At 42.1% G+C, this 20,859-nt stretch overlaps 1 protein-coding gene across 1 annotated transcript in view; it reads right to left on the bottom strand.

Moving 5' to 3' along the window:
* The window catches only part of Epb41l4a (erythrocyte membrane protein band 4.1 like 4A), a 209,476-nt gene that overhangs the window by 85,893 nt on the left and 102,724 nt on the right, over positions 1–20,859 (bottom strand). Inside the window, exons 3-7 of the mRNA XM_028762721.1 lie at positions 14,643–14,694; positions 9,624–9,702; positions 4,569–4,666; positions 3,336–3,456; positions 1,324–1,411 (exon numbers count right to left, since the gene is read on the bottom strand). Coding sequence (XP_028618554.1) covers positions 1,324–1,411; positions 3,336–3,456; positions 4,569–4,666; positions 9,624–9,702; positions 14,643–14,694 — 438 coding nt within the window. The remainder of the gene's footprint in view (positions 1–1,323; positions 1,412–3,335; positions 3,457–4,568; positions 4,667–9,623; positions 9,703–14,642; positions 14,695–20,859) is intronic.

The following is a 20,859-nucleotide window of genomic DNA, read 5'->3' as shown; positions in this document are numbered from 1 at the left end:
GCAGGTCAGCATCCTCAGAGGGAAGGAAGACCTAACACATGCAGGGCATTTCCCTCAGGCTCTCACCACCACCCTCCCAAGCTGAGAAACTTGAGTATGAATCAAGATAATTACAGAAGCCACAAGCATTCTGCAGAAGCCTCTATGAATTTCCTAGGAGGTATATATTTTTTAAATACCCCAAAATCTATCAGGATTGACATGCCCATCGGGGAGAAGACAACTACTTCATGGAGATTTAAAGATTCCCATCTTCCTTCTGTCCTTCCTTCCTTCACTGCTTTTCCAGGCTAGTCTCCACTGTGAGCCAGTCCTGCCTCGACCTGGGACTACAGTGCTGAGATCTCAGAACTGCCACCCAGACCTCAGAGATACCCTTAAAGCAGGCAACATTTCATTCTCCAACGAGAACAGCATCTAATACCAGACACCTTCTGTCTCCTCCAATCTGTAACTTCCCCTGACACACTGAATATATATATATTCAAGGATGCTTCTAACTCTAAAAGTTGGACCAGGAACAATGGCAGGTGCCTGGAATCCCAGCACTCCACAGGTAAAGACAAGCAAAGTTTGGGCCAGTCTAAACTGTACCGTAAGATCCTGATGACTGTCTGAATTAGTAGGAAGCACCGTTTCTTGTTTTAGAAAATACTAATGAGTTAAAGACATGCTATAACATAAATGCAGGAGTGCAAACACGAACGAGTCCTCAAAGAGAAATGTTGGAGAGGGTAGGACCTGGCTCTGGGATACTTGGTAAGGATCCGACGGACGCTCACTGACAACAGCTGGCAGGTTTCCTGGCTACTGAAGAAAACTGGCAAGTACTAGCCACACAACCACTCCCCTGATGACAGAACACTGTCCACTCAACCCCATCTGCCAACCACCACACCAGGAATGCTGCCCAACACCTACTTTACCTGGCAAAAACCTTATTCTTTTCAACCATAAAAAAAAAATAAAAAAAAAAAAGAAAAATCTTATTTTTAGAAAGTCCTTCCATTTTCTAATGTCGTCAATTCCAGTCTAGTTTTTAAACCGTTCTGACATTTAGCTAAGTCCTTTGGAACTGCTATCGAGACTGTGTTTGCAAGCCCAGTCAACTGTTTTCTACACATGGAAATATAATCACTGACTTTTATGCAAAACTCATTAGGGTTTAATCCGCATAAGAGCTGCTTTGAGTTTGAAAGCACAGGAGGACTATCATCTGCTTGCTAGACAGGAGGGCTGCGGCTTCCCTCCGGGAGTTTCTCTGACTTTTTAACAAAAATGTCATCCACTTAAAATATTTTGTGTTAATTAAATGTTACTCACATAGACAGGATGGAGGTCAACGCCATACATCTCCAGGGATTTGGCAGTCCTCAAGTAATTCAGCTCAGCTTCGGATGGAGCCTGACCCCTACACCGAGAATAAACACAGCACCGTATTTTACTGAGAGCTACTCCACTTACAGAGAAGGACACTCCATAGTGTTCGCTGGGAAAACAAGCAACATTCTGTACTGATGCAAAGGCTAAGACTCTGTACCTCAGGAAGAACCTGTCCCTCTGGATGACAAGAAGGTAATATTTATATTAAGTTAATTTCACTTACCAGACCTACTTCTGCTCGTTACAGTCCATCCCCAAATTCTTAGTATGTATTAAAAAATTTTCTCAGTTTCAAAAGCTCCCAAAGAGATTATTGAGAATATAAGCATTCAAATTAAAAAGCTCCCACTTCTCAAAGAGCAAGATGTCTCTATGTACAGCAGCAGCAGCGGCGGCAGCAGCAGCAGCAGCTATGCACCAGGAGCAACTAGAGCCAGCACCACATCAGGCAAGGAGCTGAAGGGCCCCACTACCCGACAGGGGTCACGTCAACAGCTCCTGAGCACAGGTGCGGTTGAGAAGCACAGTGGCTAACACAGAAACTATAAAGTGCTTGTCGTTTTCATAATTGAGTAGAGAAATCTTCCTAAGGCCTTCACACTGGTAGTAATATCCAGAAAACACCATTTGCTCTTAATGAGGCTAAGCATCTGCCAGGATTCTCCAAGGATGAATTGGGGCGGGGGGAGAGGCTTGAGTGTGTGTGTGTGTGTGTGGTGGGGGGGGGTGATGGCTAACAAAAGATAAAAGCTGCTAAGAACGTCTCAAAATTGAGCCATGCTCCCTGATGTGTTCCCTCACTTCAGTCACTGTGCACTTAGATGAAAGCCTAGAAGAAAGTTCTTCATAAACTTTGATCATGCTTTATCCCTAGACAACTGGCCACACAAGAACATAAAACACATATGAAGGCCTTTATCCAAAACCCTATAATTTCAAAATACAGTCATACTTTGAAACTCCTAGTAGAATTAGCATTCGCAGACTGTGCCAAACACACTGCCCTTTATAATGTATAACAAGCTCTCTCTTGTTAGCATCCACTTCAGCAAAAACCTTAAAATGAAGGATTCTATTCCAGGCAGGAGAGCATTCGAGTGCATGCTAATCCAAGATGGAGAGTCAGCTCCCCTGATCGCTATTCGGCAATTGACTTCTGCCGCTAACTACTGAGGCAGATCTAGTCAGCAAACATTTTTGTTGAGCAGATTGATTCTACATGTTTTTCTTAACTATAATAGATCTGAAACCAAGTATATTCAAAGGGGAATGTTACACAAGAAGCAAAAAGGTGAAGTTAATCAGTACAGAGGATTTAACCAAAATAACTATAATTAAATTATAACTTCATTGCTCTGGGCAATTAACTGAAAATCTTCCCAGGGGAGTACTTGAACTCTCAAGGTGCATCAGGGTTAGCATAATGCCTGCAGAAGCTACATACCAGTGTCTTCTTCTTGCACAGACTCATTTGCTATGGGATTTGCTAGATAGGATTTTTGTTTCTAATTCTAAAGACATCTATACTTACTACAGGGCAAATCTCAAATACCCAAAAGCATGCTTAGTTATTTTTATATAGTTAGAAGCAGTATTTACACATTATAAGAGTTCACAGGTTACTAGTGATGAGAAAACCTACAAAATGCAGCTCTTACAGTGATTCTGCCTATGTAAAGTCACAATGCCTAAACATATACAAAACCAGTTATCTCTATGGGAATTATGCAGAGCGGAGAGGTCAGGAGTCATTGATCAAGACTGTGTCAACTTTAGGTACCAGGCTTAATGTCTCCTCTATACTATTTGGATAGCTGGGGGTTTCAATGAGCATTTATTGTAGTAAAAGAAGCAGGCAAGCGCTCACAGCACAGGTGAGTTTATCACTGGGAATATTTATAGCTGTCTTAGCTGACACTGATGAGGGCTGACGCAATACATAATTCGCTTACATTAGAGTTTTATGGATCCTTTCTATGGCTTCTTCCAGCTCTTCCTTCTGATCAGGAACAAACCGGTACTCCGACACATACCCTGCAGTATGCTTGTATGGGTCGTGGTCTCCCAGTTCGGCTGGAAAACAAAATGTCTTTTTATTCATATAGTTTTTCCTTTAAGTATCACAGGTAATGATATAGTTTTTTCCTTAAGTACCACAGGTATTTGTGGGAAGTGCTTCTAAAAATATAGGAATGGAATTTTTCTATCATGCTTAAACATTCTTCTTCAAATGTTTTTATCAATAAAATGATACTGCTAAGGTAACTAATAAATAGCTTTACTAAAACGTAACAAAGAAAAAACTTCACCAAAGACGTGTGACATAAACAAACTAGGATTTAGAAAATAAAGAGGTTTTGTGTTCCCACAGTCTATCATCATTCTGTTTCAATTCGGATTAGTATTTATGAAATACAATGAATGTGCACATTTTGAGTTCGAGGTTATGTATTCTGGCAACATTGGAGATGATCCATGTATCCTCTCCGACAAAGAAACCAAGAGAGAGAACATTCAAAACAACCATGCTGCATGTCTGTCTGACGACCATCAACACAGAGAAACAAACCAACCCAGAAAGTTCAGTTAACCTCTCCCTCTAATAATCTACCTTCTAAGCCCCAACCCAGCTTATCTAGTTGAAATTCTGCCTGGAACATCTAGTCTATACAACGTCTAATTTACTAGGGTCTCAAAGACCAAGCTATCTATCTCAGTTTTCCAACACTGCATTTGAAACATGCCCAGGTTGAGTCTTCAAAGGAACCAAATTACCCAGAGCCACCTGACACAGCCATCATGTTGACTCAGGAAGTGAGTTCAGATAGTGACACTCTGGGCTTGCTGTCAGCAGTGTCCTGCGACAGGACAGGTATGGGCATGGGCTACCGAGTCACAGAACTCAGGCAGAGGGGAGAATCGAAAGAGGTCTTGGCTTTCTACTTAGGAATCAGGTTAACCCTGAAACTAGAACCATATACAACCCCCTTTAAGGAAAAATGGAGCCAGCTCCATTCTTATATCTTTTGAAGGGATACTGGTCAAGATGTGAATTCTGACTGGCTGCATTTTATTTTCCAAGATAGTATCTAATAAGAGTTTCAAAAAATAAACTTATGTACAAATAAAAATTCAACTATTTGCCCCAAGCATTTCTGAAGCAAATGAACCTGAGTGGAACCCACCCTGGATGGCATACGCTCCCAGCTGAGCAGCAATGTTGATAGGACAAGGCAGGCGGCCCTGAAGGGCATCTTGCTTCACCTGTAAGAAAAACTGATATCTAAAAGAGAAATGGAGAAAGGAGATTAACAATCTCTGGTGCTGCTCAGACTTGAAGCTTCAGGCCCTGACCAAAGGAGAAAACCAAGCATCTTTAATTAAAGTCCATCAACAACTGCTGTTCTCAAGAGGAAGACATTACAAGGATCCTGCCTGGATTTTATATGTCATCTACAAGGCCCAAAAGCATGTGTCCCAGCCAAAACCAACAGTGTACTTCCATCTCTCTTCCCACATATGAAGACTCAGCTCAGTGTGTCAGCTTGGCTCATTCCGGGTTACCTTTCATAATCACAGGGCCAACAAGTGTTTTCAGCACTGTAAAAACTGTAACACCTTCTGTGGCTTTTACATACAATCACCTAGGAAAACAATGTCAGCACTGTTATGCTGTAATGTTCATTTTACAGGTGACATAACTGGCCCAAGATCTCACTGCTAGTCAAGCAGCAGAAACAGAATGATAGCCCAAGGAGTTGGATCCTAGAACTCTCTCAGTCAGGAGACTATATGTGGGCTGGAATCCTCTGTTGATAAAGTGCTCATTGTACAAGCAGAAGAACCAGAGTTTGATCCCAAGAACCTGAATTTTAAAAGCAGATATGGTAGTGTGCTTATAATCCCAGCTTTCAGGAGGCAGATATGGGCAAATTTCTGGAGTTCCCGGGTAAACGTAGCCTAATTGATGAAGTCGAGGCCAATAAGAACACTTGTCTCCAGATTCACGGTGGACAGTGCCTGAGGAGTGACACCCAGTGACCTGTGGCCCACACACACACACACACACACAAAAACGCATCCACACATGCACATGCATCTACACAACATGCTTTAATACATACACACACACATGCATCTACACATGTATACAAACACAAGTATCCATACATGCATCCATACACACACGTGCTCACACACACACACACACACACACACACACACAGAAGCACCAATATATCCATCCTCACACACACATGCACACACACATCCACACATGCATTCACACAAACCAGCACACTGTATCCAGCAGCTACCACTAATGTCCCCTCACATCCTCACATCCTTCAGGCTGCCCTGTGATCTCCCTTCCTCTGTAAGGTGGTGGTGCTCGATGTCACCGGGAGAGGCAAAGACAAGAAAAATAAATGGAATCTAGAAATCCTCTGTGATAAATGCCTTTACCCACTTACAGCCCTAAGAGAAATCTAAATGGTAGAGGCTACACTGCCCACTCCCAGAAGACTGATATCAAGTTGGAGTTTGAGTGCAGGCTTGAGGCAAAACCTCCTCACCGGCTGCTTCAGGAGTTGATGGCACACCGTTCTCAGGTGCCACGTGAGAGACCTAGGAACACAGGGAAACCATCCCTGATAGACACATTCAACCGCAAATATTTGACAGTATGGCTGTAACATACTCCTTTCCACCCTGATCAGAACGCTTGCATGTTTAACCTGGTCTTCCATCCAAACCTTTCAAAGATGTGAGCGCCTTTAGAGGAAAGACGATTTTTTTTAAATACCCTACCAAAAATTCCTTAGCCTTCCAAGCCATGCTGCGCAGGTAGATGGTAAGATACTTCTTGGGCCAACTCTCTTGCCAGAGCTCAAGGGCCAAGTAATGAAAACAGGTGAGTTTAACATTAAAATCCTATCAAATACTTTAGAAACTAAAATGACCTTTTTTTTCCCTTAAAGCTCAAATAAAACTCATTATACAGATAGAAATACAAAAATGTTTCCTTCCAGTGGAAAGCAGATCTGTTTCTTCAGATGGTCACACAGAGCACAGTGCTCCACACAGCTACTGAATGAAGAGTGAACAAGTGGGGATATCCAGCCTTAAGACACCAATTTTAGAAATGCATGCTACAAGACCGTGGTTGGATGATTCGTAGCTATATGCACTCATACACCTAGACAGTTCTGATTAATGATGGGTAAACCTGGAAGACCTATCTCAGGGGCTCAGCATTGATCTTTGTCTATTTCTTGAAGCAACAAATGAAGAAAATACAAATTAACTATCACTTCCCCCACCTCTGCTGCCCTGCTGATCTACTGAGCACTTACATAGTTAGCACCGGAGTCAGTGCTATGCATGCACTAAGTAACTACATTCTTCCAGTCATCTTTCTGTAGAAATAGAAAATTCCATTTATCAGACAAAAACTAGCTGAATGGCAATAGAGGTCGAAGCAAGAAATATTATAATTTTTAAAATCTATTTACATAGAAACCTTGTAATTCTGTTATGTAGTCAGGAAACCAGGATTAACAACAACAACAAAAAAGGTTACACAATTTTCTCAAAATTATACAACCAGTCAGATGGAAGACTATACATACAAAAGTTTCCATTATCTTGTATTTCATAGAAAACTATGAAAAACTCAAAAAACTGTGACAGAGTAGGCTGGACTAATGCTCAAAAAAACAGAATCAAGATAAGCAATCTACTTGGGATTTTTTTGTTTGCTTGCTTACTTGCTTTGTGGCTTTGTGGCTTTGTGGCTTTGTGGCCTTGAACTCAGAGCAATCCTTCTGTCTCAGCTTCCCAAGTGTTAGGATGCCTAGCTGAACTTAAATTTGAAAGCACTGAAACTTAATTTGGAAATACCAGCCACAAAAATGGTTTTCCTTTAATCGCATATAAGGGAATTTTGCTTTTGAGTTTCAGTTTTAGCTTTTAGCCTAGGAAATAGCTCAGTGTGTAAAAACGCTTGCTGAGCAAACCTGGTGACTTGAGTTCCATCTCCAGAACCAGGTGATGTGGGAGCAGGCAACTACAATTCCAGCATTCCTATCACAAGATGGGAGCCAGAGACAGGGAAATACGATGGACACTCCTGGGCCAGTGTCCATCACAGGACAGCAGCCAAAACAAGAGACAACCTGCCTCAGAATAAGAAAGAAGACTGACTGCTGAAGAGACGCCCTCTGACTTCCATACATATGCCATAACACCTATGCGCCACACTCAAACACACACACACTAAAGTTACTCTATGCAATCTGTTCACTTTTCCACGTCTATTGCACTATGGACCTGTCGGTGTAGCGATGCACTCATGCAGGTCAACAGTATCATCCTCCACATAGCGTATCACAGCGATCGATTGTTAAAGGTGCATTTAGCTTACCTATACAAGTACGTTTACAGTCACATCCTATGAGCTAATCATGTCATCTGGTTCTTGAACAATCTGGTGTGATACCTGACAGGAAAATGGCTGTCCTTACAGCACTCTGGGACATCAGCATTAGTTGATTCTGAAGGTTATCTTCTGTTCCCTCTTAATACAAGTTAAACACAGGTAAAGAAATGGATTATAAACCCTTGATCTTTTTCCTCCTTAGCACAAACTTTTTTGGAAGCTAACTCTATTTAAGAGCAACTTCACTGTACTGTCAGGACAAACACAGGGTGAACTACTAAGAATTCACATTGACTAAGTACTTAGCACTCAAACACACAATCACCCTAACACAATGCTTACAATAGTTTTTTGAGACAGATACTGAGGCAGAATCCATCAAAATGATGGACTTTCTCTACCTTTAAACAAAATGTCCCTTTGTCATTCTCTAATGAGTTACAGGTATTATATTTTTACTCTTAGACTTGGTTTCTGCCCTGCTCCCACCCCACCTCACCCCTGCAAAGCTCTAATACAAATACCTCTCCTCTCAGAACAACTCCCTTTTTGCAGAAAAGTACATGATGGGAAGCCCACACTGGCTTTTCAGAGTGCTCAGAAGCAAACGAAAGCAGGTTAAATGGAGGCAGACATGACATGGCTCTGGGGACGAGGCTTACGTGTGGCAGATCAGAGTGACATGGGAAAGCCCAATGAGTCCAAAGTAAAGATGAAAGAAACTCTGAGCAGAAAAGCAGAGTGCAAAAGGAGCTGGGGAAATGGCCAGGTCAATGCCCTGCCTGCTGAGCAAGCATGAGGGCACGGGTTCAGATCCCTAGCACCCGTGTCACACGCCTACAAACCCACCTCTGGGTCACAGAGGCAGACATTTCCCTGCAGCTTGCTAAGCAGCCAGTCTAGCCAAATAATAAAAGACCTTGTCTCAAAAATGAAGAAGAGTGATTATAAAAGATACCTGACCTCTGACCTCTGCATGTGTACAGCCCCACACATATGCAAATGCACATATAAAAGGATGGAATAGAAAGGGGAAAACCCACAGGCTGCTTTTGATGATCTGATTTCTAGTTTTTCCCATAATGTATGAAGCTTGACTTCCGTCCATAAATACAGTTCACTGGAAAGTTAACCATTTGAGTTATGACAAATGCTTCTGCTCTCATGGCCAGTTCACTGGTCACGGTCATCAGGAACCTATGACCTCTGCAGAGGCGCTTTCAAACACTGCTGTAGACTGTTCTGGTGATCTATCTAACCAATATCAATGAGAAAAATCTCTCTTTACTGAATTTTTTTTTGGTAATAAAGACAAAATAATACACTATAATACTGATCTTTTATTTCCCCTGTTAATTGTAAAAGTGACTATCTTTTCATTTCCTGCAGAGATAAATGAAATATTTAAACAGCTGATATTTCATCTACAACTAATTAAAGTAACTGGCTTTCTTAATATATATTTATAAACACAAAACTAGCATCAAAACACCCACTGTTTGCAGTTCAAATGACTGCTCTTCCCCAAACACAAAGGCTGAAGGCTGAACAATGACAAAGAATATCTCATCACAGAGATGCAAAATCTATCACCACGTCACCAGGGCTCCTGTCATTTTCCAAACACATCTATCGTGGACCCCGAGCTACCTCGTGCAAGGCTAAAATTTAATCCTCACAGCAGATGTATGGCAGGACATGGCTCGACACACATGCAAGTGTTTCACCCCAACTTCTTTAATCCACTTTTAATACAGTCTTTCATACAGCACATTATTCAAAGATAAAGTCCTTACTATACCTGGTTATTTCTTCTTTGAGTTTACATGGATCTTCAGCATAGAATTTAATACCAAAATACAAAGTATATGGAGGTCCAGCTTTAAAAAAAAAAGCAAAAAATATTTATACTTCATATCATCTTCAAAGTTGCATTGTAATATGTAACAATTAATTATATTCACATATGGAGACGGCATTAAATATGAAAACCATCTATTTCAAGCAGTTGACAGTTCATCTGCATACAAATTGTATTTTAAGCTTTACACTCTCATATCAAATAATATTAGCATTACAATTTACCTCTAGGTATACTATGTATTCACTGACGTACATACGTGTGTGTGTGTGTGTGTGTGTGTGTGTGTGTGTGCGTGTGTCAGCATCTCTATGTAGTTATGGCTGGCCTGTCTAAGACTTGCTATGTAGACCAGGCTGGCCATGAACTCACAGAGATCCACTTTCCCCTGTGTCCCCATTGTCGGCATTAAACTACCCTTATGCACCACCATGCCTAGCTTATATATACTCTTAAAAACTACTGATGATTTTAAATTTAAACTGCTAAAATGGAAGGTTCTTTACTTGGGGAGGGGACAAAATTAGGGGATAGGGAAATGGCTCAGTGGATAAGAGTGCTTGCTACATAAACAAGAGGATCTGAATTCAGATCCCAACATCAGTATAAAAAGCTGAATATAGCTGCAACTGTGCCTGTCGCCCCAGCACTGTGTGGGGCTGAGATGGGGGTTGGAGGGGTTCTGACTGTCAGTCTAGCTCCTGGCCCCATAAAGGACCATGCCTCGAGGGAAGAAAGCACCCTCTTCTAGTCTCTGCACATAGGCACACACACATACATATACACACAGAGAATGCGTGTCCACACACATACACACATGCACAATTACATCTATAAAATATTTCTAAAGATATAAGAATACAAAATGGGAAAGGTATGGCTCACGACTACTGAAAGCAAGTGCATGTTCACACATAAACACAGAAAACACTTATGGCCAAACATACCACAATGTCACAGGTTCTTATAGCTGGTTGAATAGTCTATACACAATTTCTATCAATCTATATTTTGAATTACTCATGAATGAGGGAAGGTGGGAGGAAGGAAAAATTGTTTTCATAATCAAAAAAGCACGTTGAGAAATTATTTTAAAAAGCCATCCACTTATCACTTCAACTATATATATATATATATATATATATATATATATTTATAAAGTTTTTCTAGGTGAAGAGCAGCAGAGGGGACCATGTCAGTGAGCCACAGGCATAGGACAATGGACCAGCCCCAGGACATTCAAACAGACAGAGATCTGTACATGCTGGTGTGGAGAGGGTGTCAGTCTACAGTCATGAGTACAAAACCCTGACATCTCATAGGGGAAAAACAAGTTAATATATGCTGTTTGTCCCAGGAAAAACACACAAGAAGGCCTTAACTGTGGCAATGGCTGAAAAGCAATACTCTGCAAATCACTTAGCTAGAACTTTCTAAATTATATATATATATTTCTTAAGCAAAATAATTATCAGAGAGGCTATGAGACATATCTGGTGCATTCTTAAACTATTTTAATTTTTTGATTAGATTCATTTACTTCACTTTAAGTGTGTGAGTGTTTGCCTGCATGTATGTATGCACACCAAGTGTGTGTCTGTTACCTCAGAGGTCAGAAGAAGGAGTTAGATCCCTGCAACTGAATGTATAGATTGCTGGGAACTATCGTATGGGTGCCAGGAATAAAAGCCAGGTCCTCTTAGAGAGCAGCCAGTGCTATTAACCACTGAGCCATTTTCCCAGCCCCTCAAAGTACCCTAAATCAAAAAACATAGTCTCACATATGCAAAAAGTCTTTTTTTTTTTTTTTAGGTTTTTCGAGACAGGGTTTCTCTGTGTAGCCCTGGCTGTCCTGGAACTCACTCTGTAGACCAGGCTGGCCTCGAACTCAGAAATCCACCTGCCTCTGCCTCCCAAGCGCTGGGATTAAAGGTGTGCGCCACCACTGCCTGGCTCAAAAAAGATTTTTTTCATTTATTTACCACACACAGAAGACAACAAAAACAAATTTAAAAATTCAAAAACAAAGCCTGGAATTGCATCTTCCTAGGTAAATATAAATACACACACTGTTCTTTATAAGGAGGGTCCCTTGGGTATGGTTATATTATAGTACACTGTTCCTAGAAATATTTCTTACTCAGAGTGAATGAATGTAGTCTGCACTGTTTTCAAAGCTGTGAACTTCCAAGCTGGCAGTAATTATTAATAGCTCTAATATGCTTTTTTTTTAAGACAGGATCTCATGCAGCTCATGCTGGCCTGAAACCTCCCATACAGCTGAGGTTGGTGTGAAGTCCTGATCCTCCTGTCTCTGCCACCCAACTGCCATACCCTCTGCTTTAAAAAGAACTTTTCACTTGGTATTCCAATTGATTGTCAGCCAGTGTTGCAACTGATTGTTTCCACCAAGGCTCTGCCCCACAAACAGAAAGCATGAGCCATGTGCCTAGTGAAAGCACACAGCAGATTCAAAGAAACTCTAGTCTCCTTTCATTTTTAGTTAAATAAATGAAGTCATAACTTACAAGCTGTGGGGGGAAAATCAAGCAATAAAAATAAAATGAATTTATAATACACAAACCACGTTATTGGCTATTATCACATATTCACACATGGTTTGTACTCTCTTCCAAAGCTATACTAACTGAATACACAGGACATCAAGAGCAGGCCCATCCGCACCTCCCCCCTTCATCCCTGCCTTCCTACATGAGTTACTTCTTACACTTAATGCTTTAAAAATTTACATTGTAAGACTTTTACTCTCCTTTCATATCGGTATTCCATATATCTGGTTTTTATGTATATTCAATCCCCGCTTGTATTTCTGACAAACACACTACTCCCCCTGAACAAAGACAAGAGGGAGGTGAGACTATTAAATATTTAGAAGAGCCAGGAAGTCCAGAGATGGCTGATGGTCTGTATCAGTCAAGCTGAGCAGATGGGTGTGCCGGTGCCCGCAGGCCAGGGGCAGGTCTCGGCGCCCAGGGGGGCAGGGCAGCTAGCATGCCGCCAAGAGGTGGATAAAGGGAAGAGACATTCTATAGACTCCAGAGCTCCTTTCATTGTGTGGAACATGACAGATGACCCTATTCACCCAGCACAGACATCTCATCTGTATCCAGTCATGAGCAGCTAAGCAGAAACTTGAAAAATGCACAATGAAAAACACTCAGCTTGAGTTAATTGTCTTTGAGGGCTCTGGCCTTTTCCACTGGCCTGTGGAGGGGCTTGTGTCACTTCGTATTGCCCAATGTCGGCACAGGCCTTTAATAGCAGCACTCACGAGGCAGAGATGCGTGGATCTCTGTGAGTTCAAGACCAGTCTGGTACACAGTGAGTTCCAAGTCAGGCAGATATATACAGTGAGAGCCTGTCTCAAACAACAACAGAGGTTCATGAATATTTCATTCTCAGCCATGGCCTGGAAACCACCACAATCAGAGGAAGCTCTGTCTAGTGAAGCAGCTTGCCTGAAACCACAGGGATGAGCAGCAAGCCTGCCCATGTCTACTATTTGGTACTGTGTGTGCACAGTCTAGGAAAACAGACTTTTGGAGCAAACTCTCATCTGGAACACTCGGTAGAGAAATCTATAGCCCTAGAAGACAACATTGGATCCTCTGGAACTGGGGTGTACAGGTTATGCACTATCATGTAGGTACTGGAAATCAAACTTAGGTCCTCTGGAAGAGCAGCCAGTGCTCTATTTACTGAGACATCTCTCTAGCCCCTGTGTCTGCCTGCTTCTTTTTGAAACAAGAACTTACTATGTAGCCTAAGCTGGCCTGGAATCACTGTGTAGCACAAGTTGGCCTCAGCTTGTGCCCCCACACCTCAGCCCCTACAGTCCTGGAATTAAAGACATGAAGCACTGTGTTCCATTAAGAAGTTTACAGTTTTTCCTTAGATGAGAAACCTACAAGTTTATTTTAAAAAGTAATTACTCCTGAAATTTTCTAAGTTTCTGATGGCTATTGTTTTTAACTGGTTCAAATGAGCCAGAGCTATAAATGCAAATGATTGAGGTAGAAAACCAGAAATGTAACATCGATGCTGATGTTCAGAGAGTCCATACTTGCTCCTGAGGGTCCTGCAGTTCTGGGTTTCTAGTTCCTTTCTGAGGCGTGGCTGCATTCTTGTGCTGGAATCCATGGAAGTTCACACAACTGATATTACCACAGAGAAAGGGCCCACAGGCCTAGGAGGGATAGGCATAAAGGCAGAGGGGCCCACTAGGTTCTGAGTGGCAGTCACTCACAGTTTAAGCACAATGCTTTGTTAGCCACATAGTTCAGTCTGGGATAATGAAAATTATGTGGCTGTTAACAGTTACAACAACGTGAATTATGTAATGTCGGTGAATTACACACAAAATGTTTCAAATTTATAACTTTCCCTAATTTTTCCACAAAAATTTGTTAAAGGATTATTCTTTTTCACGCTTAAGTCTATGCATGTGTTTATGAATAAAACCTTGGGTGCGGATATTAAGATTAAAGAATATGTACTTAATTACAACAACTTTCCCAATTAATTCATATTGATCATTCCAAAAGGTAACTCCTGAGAAGGAATGATCTCTCAGACTGAAGTCATGAAAACTTTATAGGTCACGGGTGTCCCCTGCAGCATGGATAACAAAACACTCCATAACTCAGAAACAAACACTTTCCTCTCTGCCTTCCCCCTTTTTAAGGACAGGTTTTAAAAACAAACATACAGAAAAGTCACAGATAAAAACCAGGAGAGGGTACACCCCTAGGACATCGCTGCGGTAATGAGACTGACGGAGTATCTGATTAAATTAAGCTCGCCCCAGTCTGCCGAGAGCCTCACACCACACAGTCCAGAGCTCTGCTCTCTGGTCCCGCTGTTCCCTCACCAGCACTAATCACAGACAGTTCACCATGCTCACGCCACGCTCTCACAAAATTAAAATCAAATACCTACTGTTGATCAGTTCCTTGTGCTCTGCAAGAGTCTTTGCGGGATCCAACCAATACTGTGAGACAGAAAGGGGAATCGGAACCGTTAGACACTTTTCATTGGCCTTTGCATCAATAATATTTCTCAAGTATTACTCAAATGGCATTTAAATAGTTGGTGACATGTAAACATTTAACTATGCATTGTGTCACAGCCAAAAACACACTAAGGAGCACTCTGTGGCTAGAACATTAAGGAACAAGGAAAGCATTCGCTGCTGGTGCCTGGAGAGACAGGGCAGTAAATGCTTCTCAGCTGGACAGTACTTGCAGTCGGGTGGGTAACAGCCAGACATTTATGAATGAGCCGTATTACTTGGAAGGCAGCGGCTACCTCTTCATTAGCTGTTCCATGCCCTGTAACAGTCGCTACTAGGTATTAGGAAGAAAGCCATCAATTTAACTCCAACCGTCATTCAGGATCCATGAGGAGAGTTCAGCTCAGCTGACGACCTGAACAGATCCACAAGGATTTCCTCCTGGATCTCCCTGCCATCACCACGCAACAGGACACAAAGAACTGAAAAACCTCTGACTATCCATCCCCACAGCGTTTCTATGTGGAGTAAACAGAATAACTCACACAAAGTCTTTATCTTCCAGATCACACTCAGCTATGCACACATGATTGTTATCAAGGTGTGCAGCTCACTCTTGGGAACTGGCTTTAGCCCATCTAAGGTATTAACTTATTAATTCAAAGTAATCTTTAATGAATAAAATCCCAGACAGGAATAGGAGAATTCTTGGCTCTGCAGAAGGTCTTTCCTTTTTTTCTGTGAAACAATAATCACCAAAAGAAGCAAGTCTCCAGCCTCAGCTCTCCATCTGCAAGAGGAGAAAGGAGAAGCCACAGAAGCCCAAAGAAAGCAGAAGGGCTACATGGAAGGCACTGACGGGCCCATGGGGGTAAAGAGATGAAGCCTCTCCATCATTTACCATAGACAAATATGGAAGACTGAGCGAGCACACACACGGGGGTGGGGGTGGGGGAGATTCGTGGGCTACAAGAAAAGTCCTGGAGAACCTACCAACCAGTGTTCCCTCCCCTTGCCTTGGGTGAACCCTTATTATAAACAGTGGTTCCGATATGTTATGCAATCCCCTTACCTTCTACTTCACATTACATAAGATAAGCTTTCATACCTAGTGCCCCAGTTAATCCCGTCACTGCAGCTCCAGCCTCAATTCATCTGCGCCATTTGCCACTGTCTCTCAAGGCAGTGAGATGATACATTCCAAAGATGTTACAAAGTCATCAATAGACACAACCAATAAACCAATAAACACTGGTGAACTTAACACAGTGTTCACTATCTGGCCTTGCAGACACACAGCTAGGCCTAGAGTCACCTTTAAAGCAGAAGAGTGTTTTGGAGGATGGGGGGCTTCTGGGGAGCCCACAATGATGGAAGAGGCTGTCTCGGTGCTGAAACTCCGGTTCACTGGGAAATTCTGGCTCATGGTGTAGAGCAAAACCAGCCCACTGCTGCTGTGCTAGGACACAAAACAGACTCACTCTCCTTCATATAGAAAGCTAAGGATCCTTCCCATGAAATGAAAACATAAAGTTGATGGACTATTTCTTTCCTTCGGTGTTGAGTAAAAAGCCTTGAGGCTGAGGCGTTGGCTCGAAGGGCGACAGTGCTTGCTGTGCAAGGCTGAGGTTGATACACGAAACATGGCACATGACTGTACCCACACACACATAGCATATTCATGCTTGCAAGTACACACATGGGGAGTTAATAAATCAGTTTTTAAAATTAAATATGCCCATTTTTTTTCCAGAGGGAAAACTAAAGAAACACAACAGTTGCTTAGGCTTCTATTGCTACATAACAAACTGTCAAAAAAAAAAGTGAGACTTAAAACAACATCCATTTATTACATCATAGTTCTGTGGGTCAGTGGCTCTCTTCTCTCTGAGTACCACCAAGCTGGGCTCAAGATGTCATTTATGGCTGGTGACCTATCCATAAAAACTCATAAGAGCAAGAACTGGAGGCAGATAGGTCCTTAGAGGTTCTCCTCATCTTTGCCAGAGGTCAAAACACTCCAAATACTGTATTTTAATTTTTTAGGCCTTGCATCTCTCCCTCCCTCCCTCCCTCTCTCTCTGTCTCTCTCTCTCTCCCTTCCTCCCCCCCACACCCTTGGACACAGAGAATGCCAAAGGAAGAATAGGGGGATGGGAAGGGAGACTGAAACCAGGAAGGACCCAAATGAGAGCAACACTTCTAAACTTTATTATCTAAAATGATTAAAGTATCAAATTTTATAGACTCTTCAGTTCAAGGCATTTTGGGTAATAAACTGCTTTCTAATGTTTATTTTTGGCTAGTAGGCAAGAACATAAAAGTGGCCTATATTGATGGTGCACCATAATGCCCAGTGTCTGTGTGTACACTGTGCTATCTTCTGGTTTTATGACTACAGAAAAGCTGTTTCTGTTTTCAACACTGGAAAGGCCATGTAAAGAAAACAGAAAGGAAGCTTTTATCTCAACGGGATAGGAAGGAATGCTTGGTGTATCAAACAAAGCACATTAATAATAATCTGTACAATTTAACCTCTACCCATGAGAATGATTAAATTTTTATGTAAAAAAGCATAATAAAGTCCTGAGATGAGATAGAAATTACAATTCTGCACAAAGCAAAGAAAAGCAAAGACTCAATCAAAGGCCATTCAATCAACTCCCTGCACATCTGATATGCTAAGCATCCATCCAGAGCTTGCCAGCCACAAATCTCATTTTATCAAAATGGAAGGCAGAGGTGACGGAGGCCAGACAATGATAAATGCTCCAGAACGTAAATAGTAAACACAATCTACCGGGTTTCCCAAGCCAACATCCTCAGTGCAAAATCCACTTATGCTCAACCAAGGGAAAGATATGACCTTGAAACAACAGCAGCCAGTCTGACGGCACTTGTCACCACTAGTTATCAACAAGCAATCAAACATAGTGCGTGTCTGGTCACACTGAACATACCAGGCTGCTGCTCATCCCCAAGAAGAAAAAGGATGCAGAAACTTGCTACGGTGTGCACTATTCCAATCTTAGGATTCTGGAGGTAGGCTCTGCACTACTTAACATGCACAGAGCACTCTCTATCCACACCTTTCATACGTCACACCAGGCATCGTCCTGGAAGTAAGATGGGCCTGTCTCTAACCTCAGGGTACTTAAAGTCTAACCAGTGACACACATACACAGAATTACAATCTAGAGCATGAGAAAATGGACATAAAATGTGTGTATATGTGGCATTAAAATTAGACACAAAGAAAACTCCAAGGGAAATGCAAAAAGACTTCATTAAGAGGAAAACACTGAACAATTGTTCATTAAAAAGTCCTCAAGATTTATGTATGGGCAAAAAGAACTTTATATTGCTATAAAATGCATGTCAATTGTATTATATGTTGAGGCTGCCTCTGTGTGTGTGTATGTGTGTGTGTGTGTGTGTGTGTGTGTGTGTGTATGTGTGTGTGTGTGTGTGGTTATGAAATACACGCCAATCATCCCAACATCCTGTATATGTTGTAGTTGCCATTGTTATAAAATACACATCAATTGTCTCAAATGCCTGTGTGTGTTATACAATACATGTCAGCCGCCTCAACTGCCTGTGTGTCTGTGTGTATGTGGTGTGTTTCTGTTTTTGTGTGAATGCATGTGGAGACTAGAGGTCCGTATCAGATGTCCTTAACTGTTTCTCCTCATTTTATGTATTTTATGAATTTTTATTGAGAATTTAATATATGCACACTATGTATTTGGCTCATATTCTTTCCCAGCTCCTCCCAACTTTGTGCCCCCCCCTTTTTTTGAGACAGTCTTTCACTGAGCCTGCAGGTCATTAGCTTGGCTAGGCTAGTTGGCCATTGAACTCCAGGTCTTCTTAACTCACCACACACCCTGGAGCTATGGGCAAGCCTCACCCTGCCCAGCACTTACATAAGTGCTGAGAACCCAACTCAGGGCCTCATGCTTGCATGGCAGGCACTTCACCAACTAAACTGTCTCCCTAACCCTCCCAACCACTGTTAAAGCAAGAGAGCCTGTTTTTAAGTGACATTATATTCCTTTGCTAGAGAGCAGCGTATTTGGTGCTGCCCAACAGCTATAACATCAGTATTCATGAAGCCTGAGGCTGTGGCTTGGACGCCATTTGTCCTCTCCCAACACTCGATGAAATTCAGCCCCCAGTGTAACAGTACCGGGAGAGTGTGACCTTTAAGAGATCATTAGTTCATGAGCTGCCACCCTCTTGAAGGAAATAATGCTTCCTGGGGATGGATTACTTACGGGAGCAGGGCTGGTCCGAGGCGAGGCCTCTCTTTCTGCTTTGCCTCTTCCTCTGGTTTGCCCAGTATGACACAGCACAAGGCCTTGCCTGGCGCTCCTGCCTCATCGTGGACATCCAGCCCCTTGGATCATACATCACAGTAAATCTATCTGGTAATGTTGATAGATAATTTTTAGAAAGAAGGGGGGATGTTTATTCTAGTCCTTTTGCCCACACAGAGTAAGAATAAAAAGATACACAGAAATTCCAGGACCACACTATATGACGCTGAACACCAGGGTGTGGCGTTTCTGGACTGGACTTTGGTGCTCTGCCATCTTGCCTATCCAGGTGGTCCCAAGGACAAACAGCCTATACTCGCTAGGAACATCTCTGTCCAGTGTCACTTTTTCCTCCTAGTTCCCCTCTATTTTAAACCCTCTCTTGAAAGAGGGGGGGGGATTTTCACAAACTGGACTAGATCCTATTCTATACAAAGATAACTATTCTATACAAAGATATCTGGACCCTGCTTGACTTCCTGTCCTAACTTATTCCAATGATGGATTGTGATCTGGAAGTATAAACCAAATAAACCCTTTCCTCCCCAACTTAGTTTCTGACATGGTATTTCATAGCAGCAATAAAGCCCTAAGACACCAACCTTCAAAATATATATCCAATTTGAGGTCTAATCACTGCTAACTGTTCACTTGGCGTCTCCTCAGAGTTCTCATGGTATAATGAATCCTTCACACTTTAAAGAAAGGACAGACAGCATGCAATAAGAAAAGGCTTTGCCATATCTTGGGCAGTGGTAAATGAAGACTCCTAACTGGTCATTGTGCTCAGTTCTCAAAAGGACATCTATGTCACTGCGAAAGGCTCAAGGACATCACAAAAGAGGATGTGAAAGGAATGCAGGAGCCCAAGGATGAGCAGTGAACCTGACAAGGTTGCTGTACGCATGAGCTCACTTCAGCTGTAGTGACCCACACAGGCCACCATCCTCATCATGCAAGGGAGAAGACTCATGAGGCCTCACCCCTCAAGAAAGTAATAGGAACAGCTAAAGGCTGCTAAAAGGACGAAGGAATCATTTTCTTCAGTGGTGCAGACACTGATAGGTTGCCCATGTTCATGCTGCAATCACAACTGAATTGAGTGGGTGACACACAAAAAATATTACAGTAGGACAAAGGACTGTTGGGATGATGGTTCTCTAAGGGAAGGAGGTGAGAGAGGGCAATGGGGGGTTAAAAATGACTATTATATACGCACATGAGATTGCCAAAGAATTTAAAAAGCTTTACTGTGTCTATTTTACAATGGGTGTGGTGATGATTCCTTTAAGGAACTGCTGAGCACAGTGGCACATGTCTTTAATCCCGGGACTTGGGAGGAAGAGACTGGATAGCATAGTGAGATCTGTTTACGAAACAACCAAAGAACTTGAGAATGCTACATAGCTTAAGATTCTACATTTCTGCTTTCTAAAGTTTTCTTTCTCCTGTCCTTGGTCCTGAGGATAAAATTTTGGGTCTCGCGCATGCTTTGCAAACTCTTTACCACTGAGCTGCATCCCAACCGTTTTTTTCTTACTTTGAAACAAAAAAATCACTAAGTTGCCTGGCCTAGCCCTGAACTCTGTAACATAGGCTGGCCTCGAGCTTATGGTTCTTCTGCCTCAGCCTTCCTAGTGGCCAGGATTACAGGCCTATGCCACAGGGAGGAGGGGCTTAATCTTGCTTTCTGCAAGCCAAAGAATTGCCATATGCATGTTAAAATAACGAAACGATTTCTTGACTTAAGAAGTCAAAGAGTCTGAATTACAAGACCCATAAAGATCTCAAAAGGGGAGGGAAGGGGAGGAGAAGGGAGGGG

The sequence above is a fragment of the Grammomys surdaster genome, unplaced genomic scaffold (assembly GCF_004785775.1).
Source record: "Grammomys surdaster isolate TR1022 unplaced genomic scaffold, NIH_TR_1.0 135, whole genome shotgun sequence".
Lineage (NCBI taxonomy): Eukaryota > Metazoa > Chordata > Mammalia > Rodentia > Muridae > Grammomys > Grammomys surdaster.
This window is presented reverse-complemented; position numbering and strand designations above follow the sequence as displayed.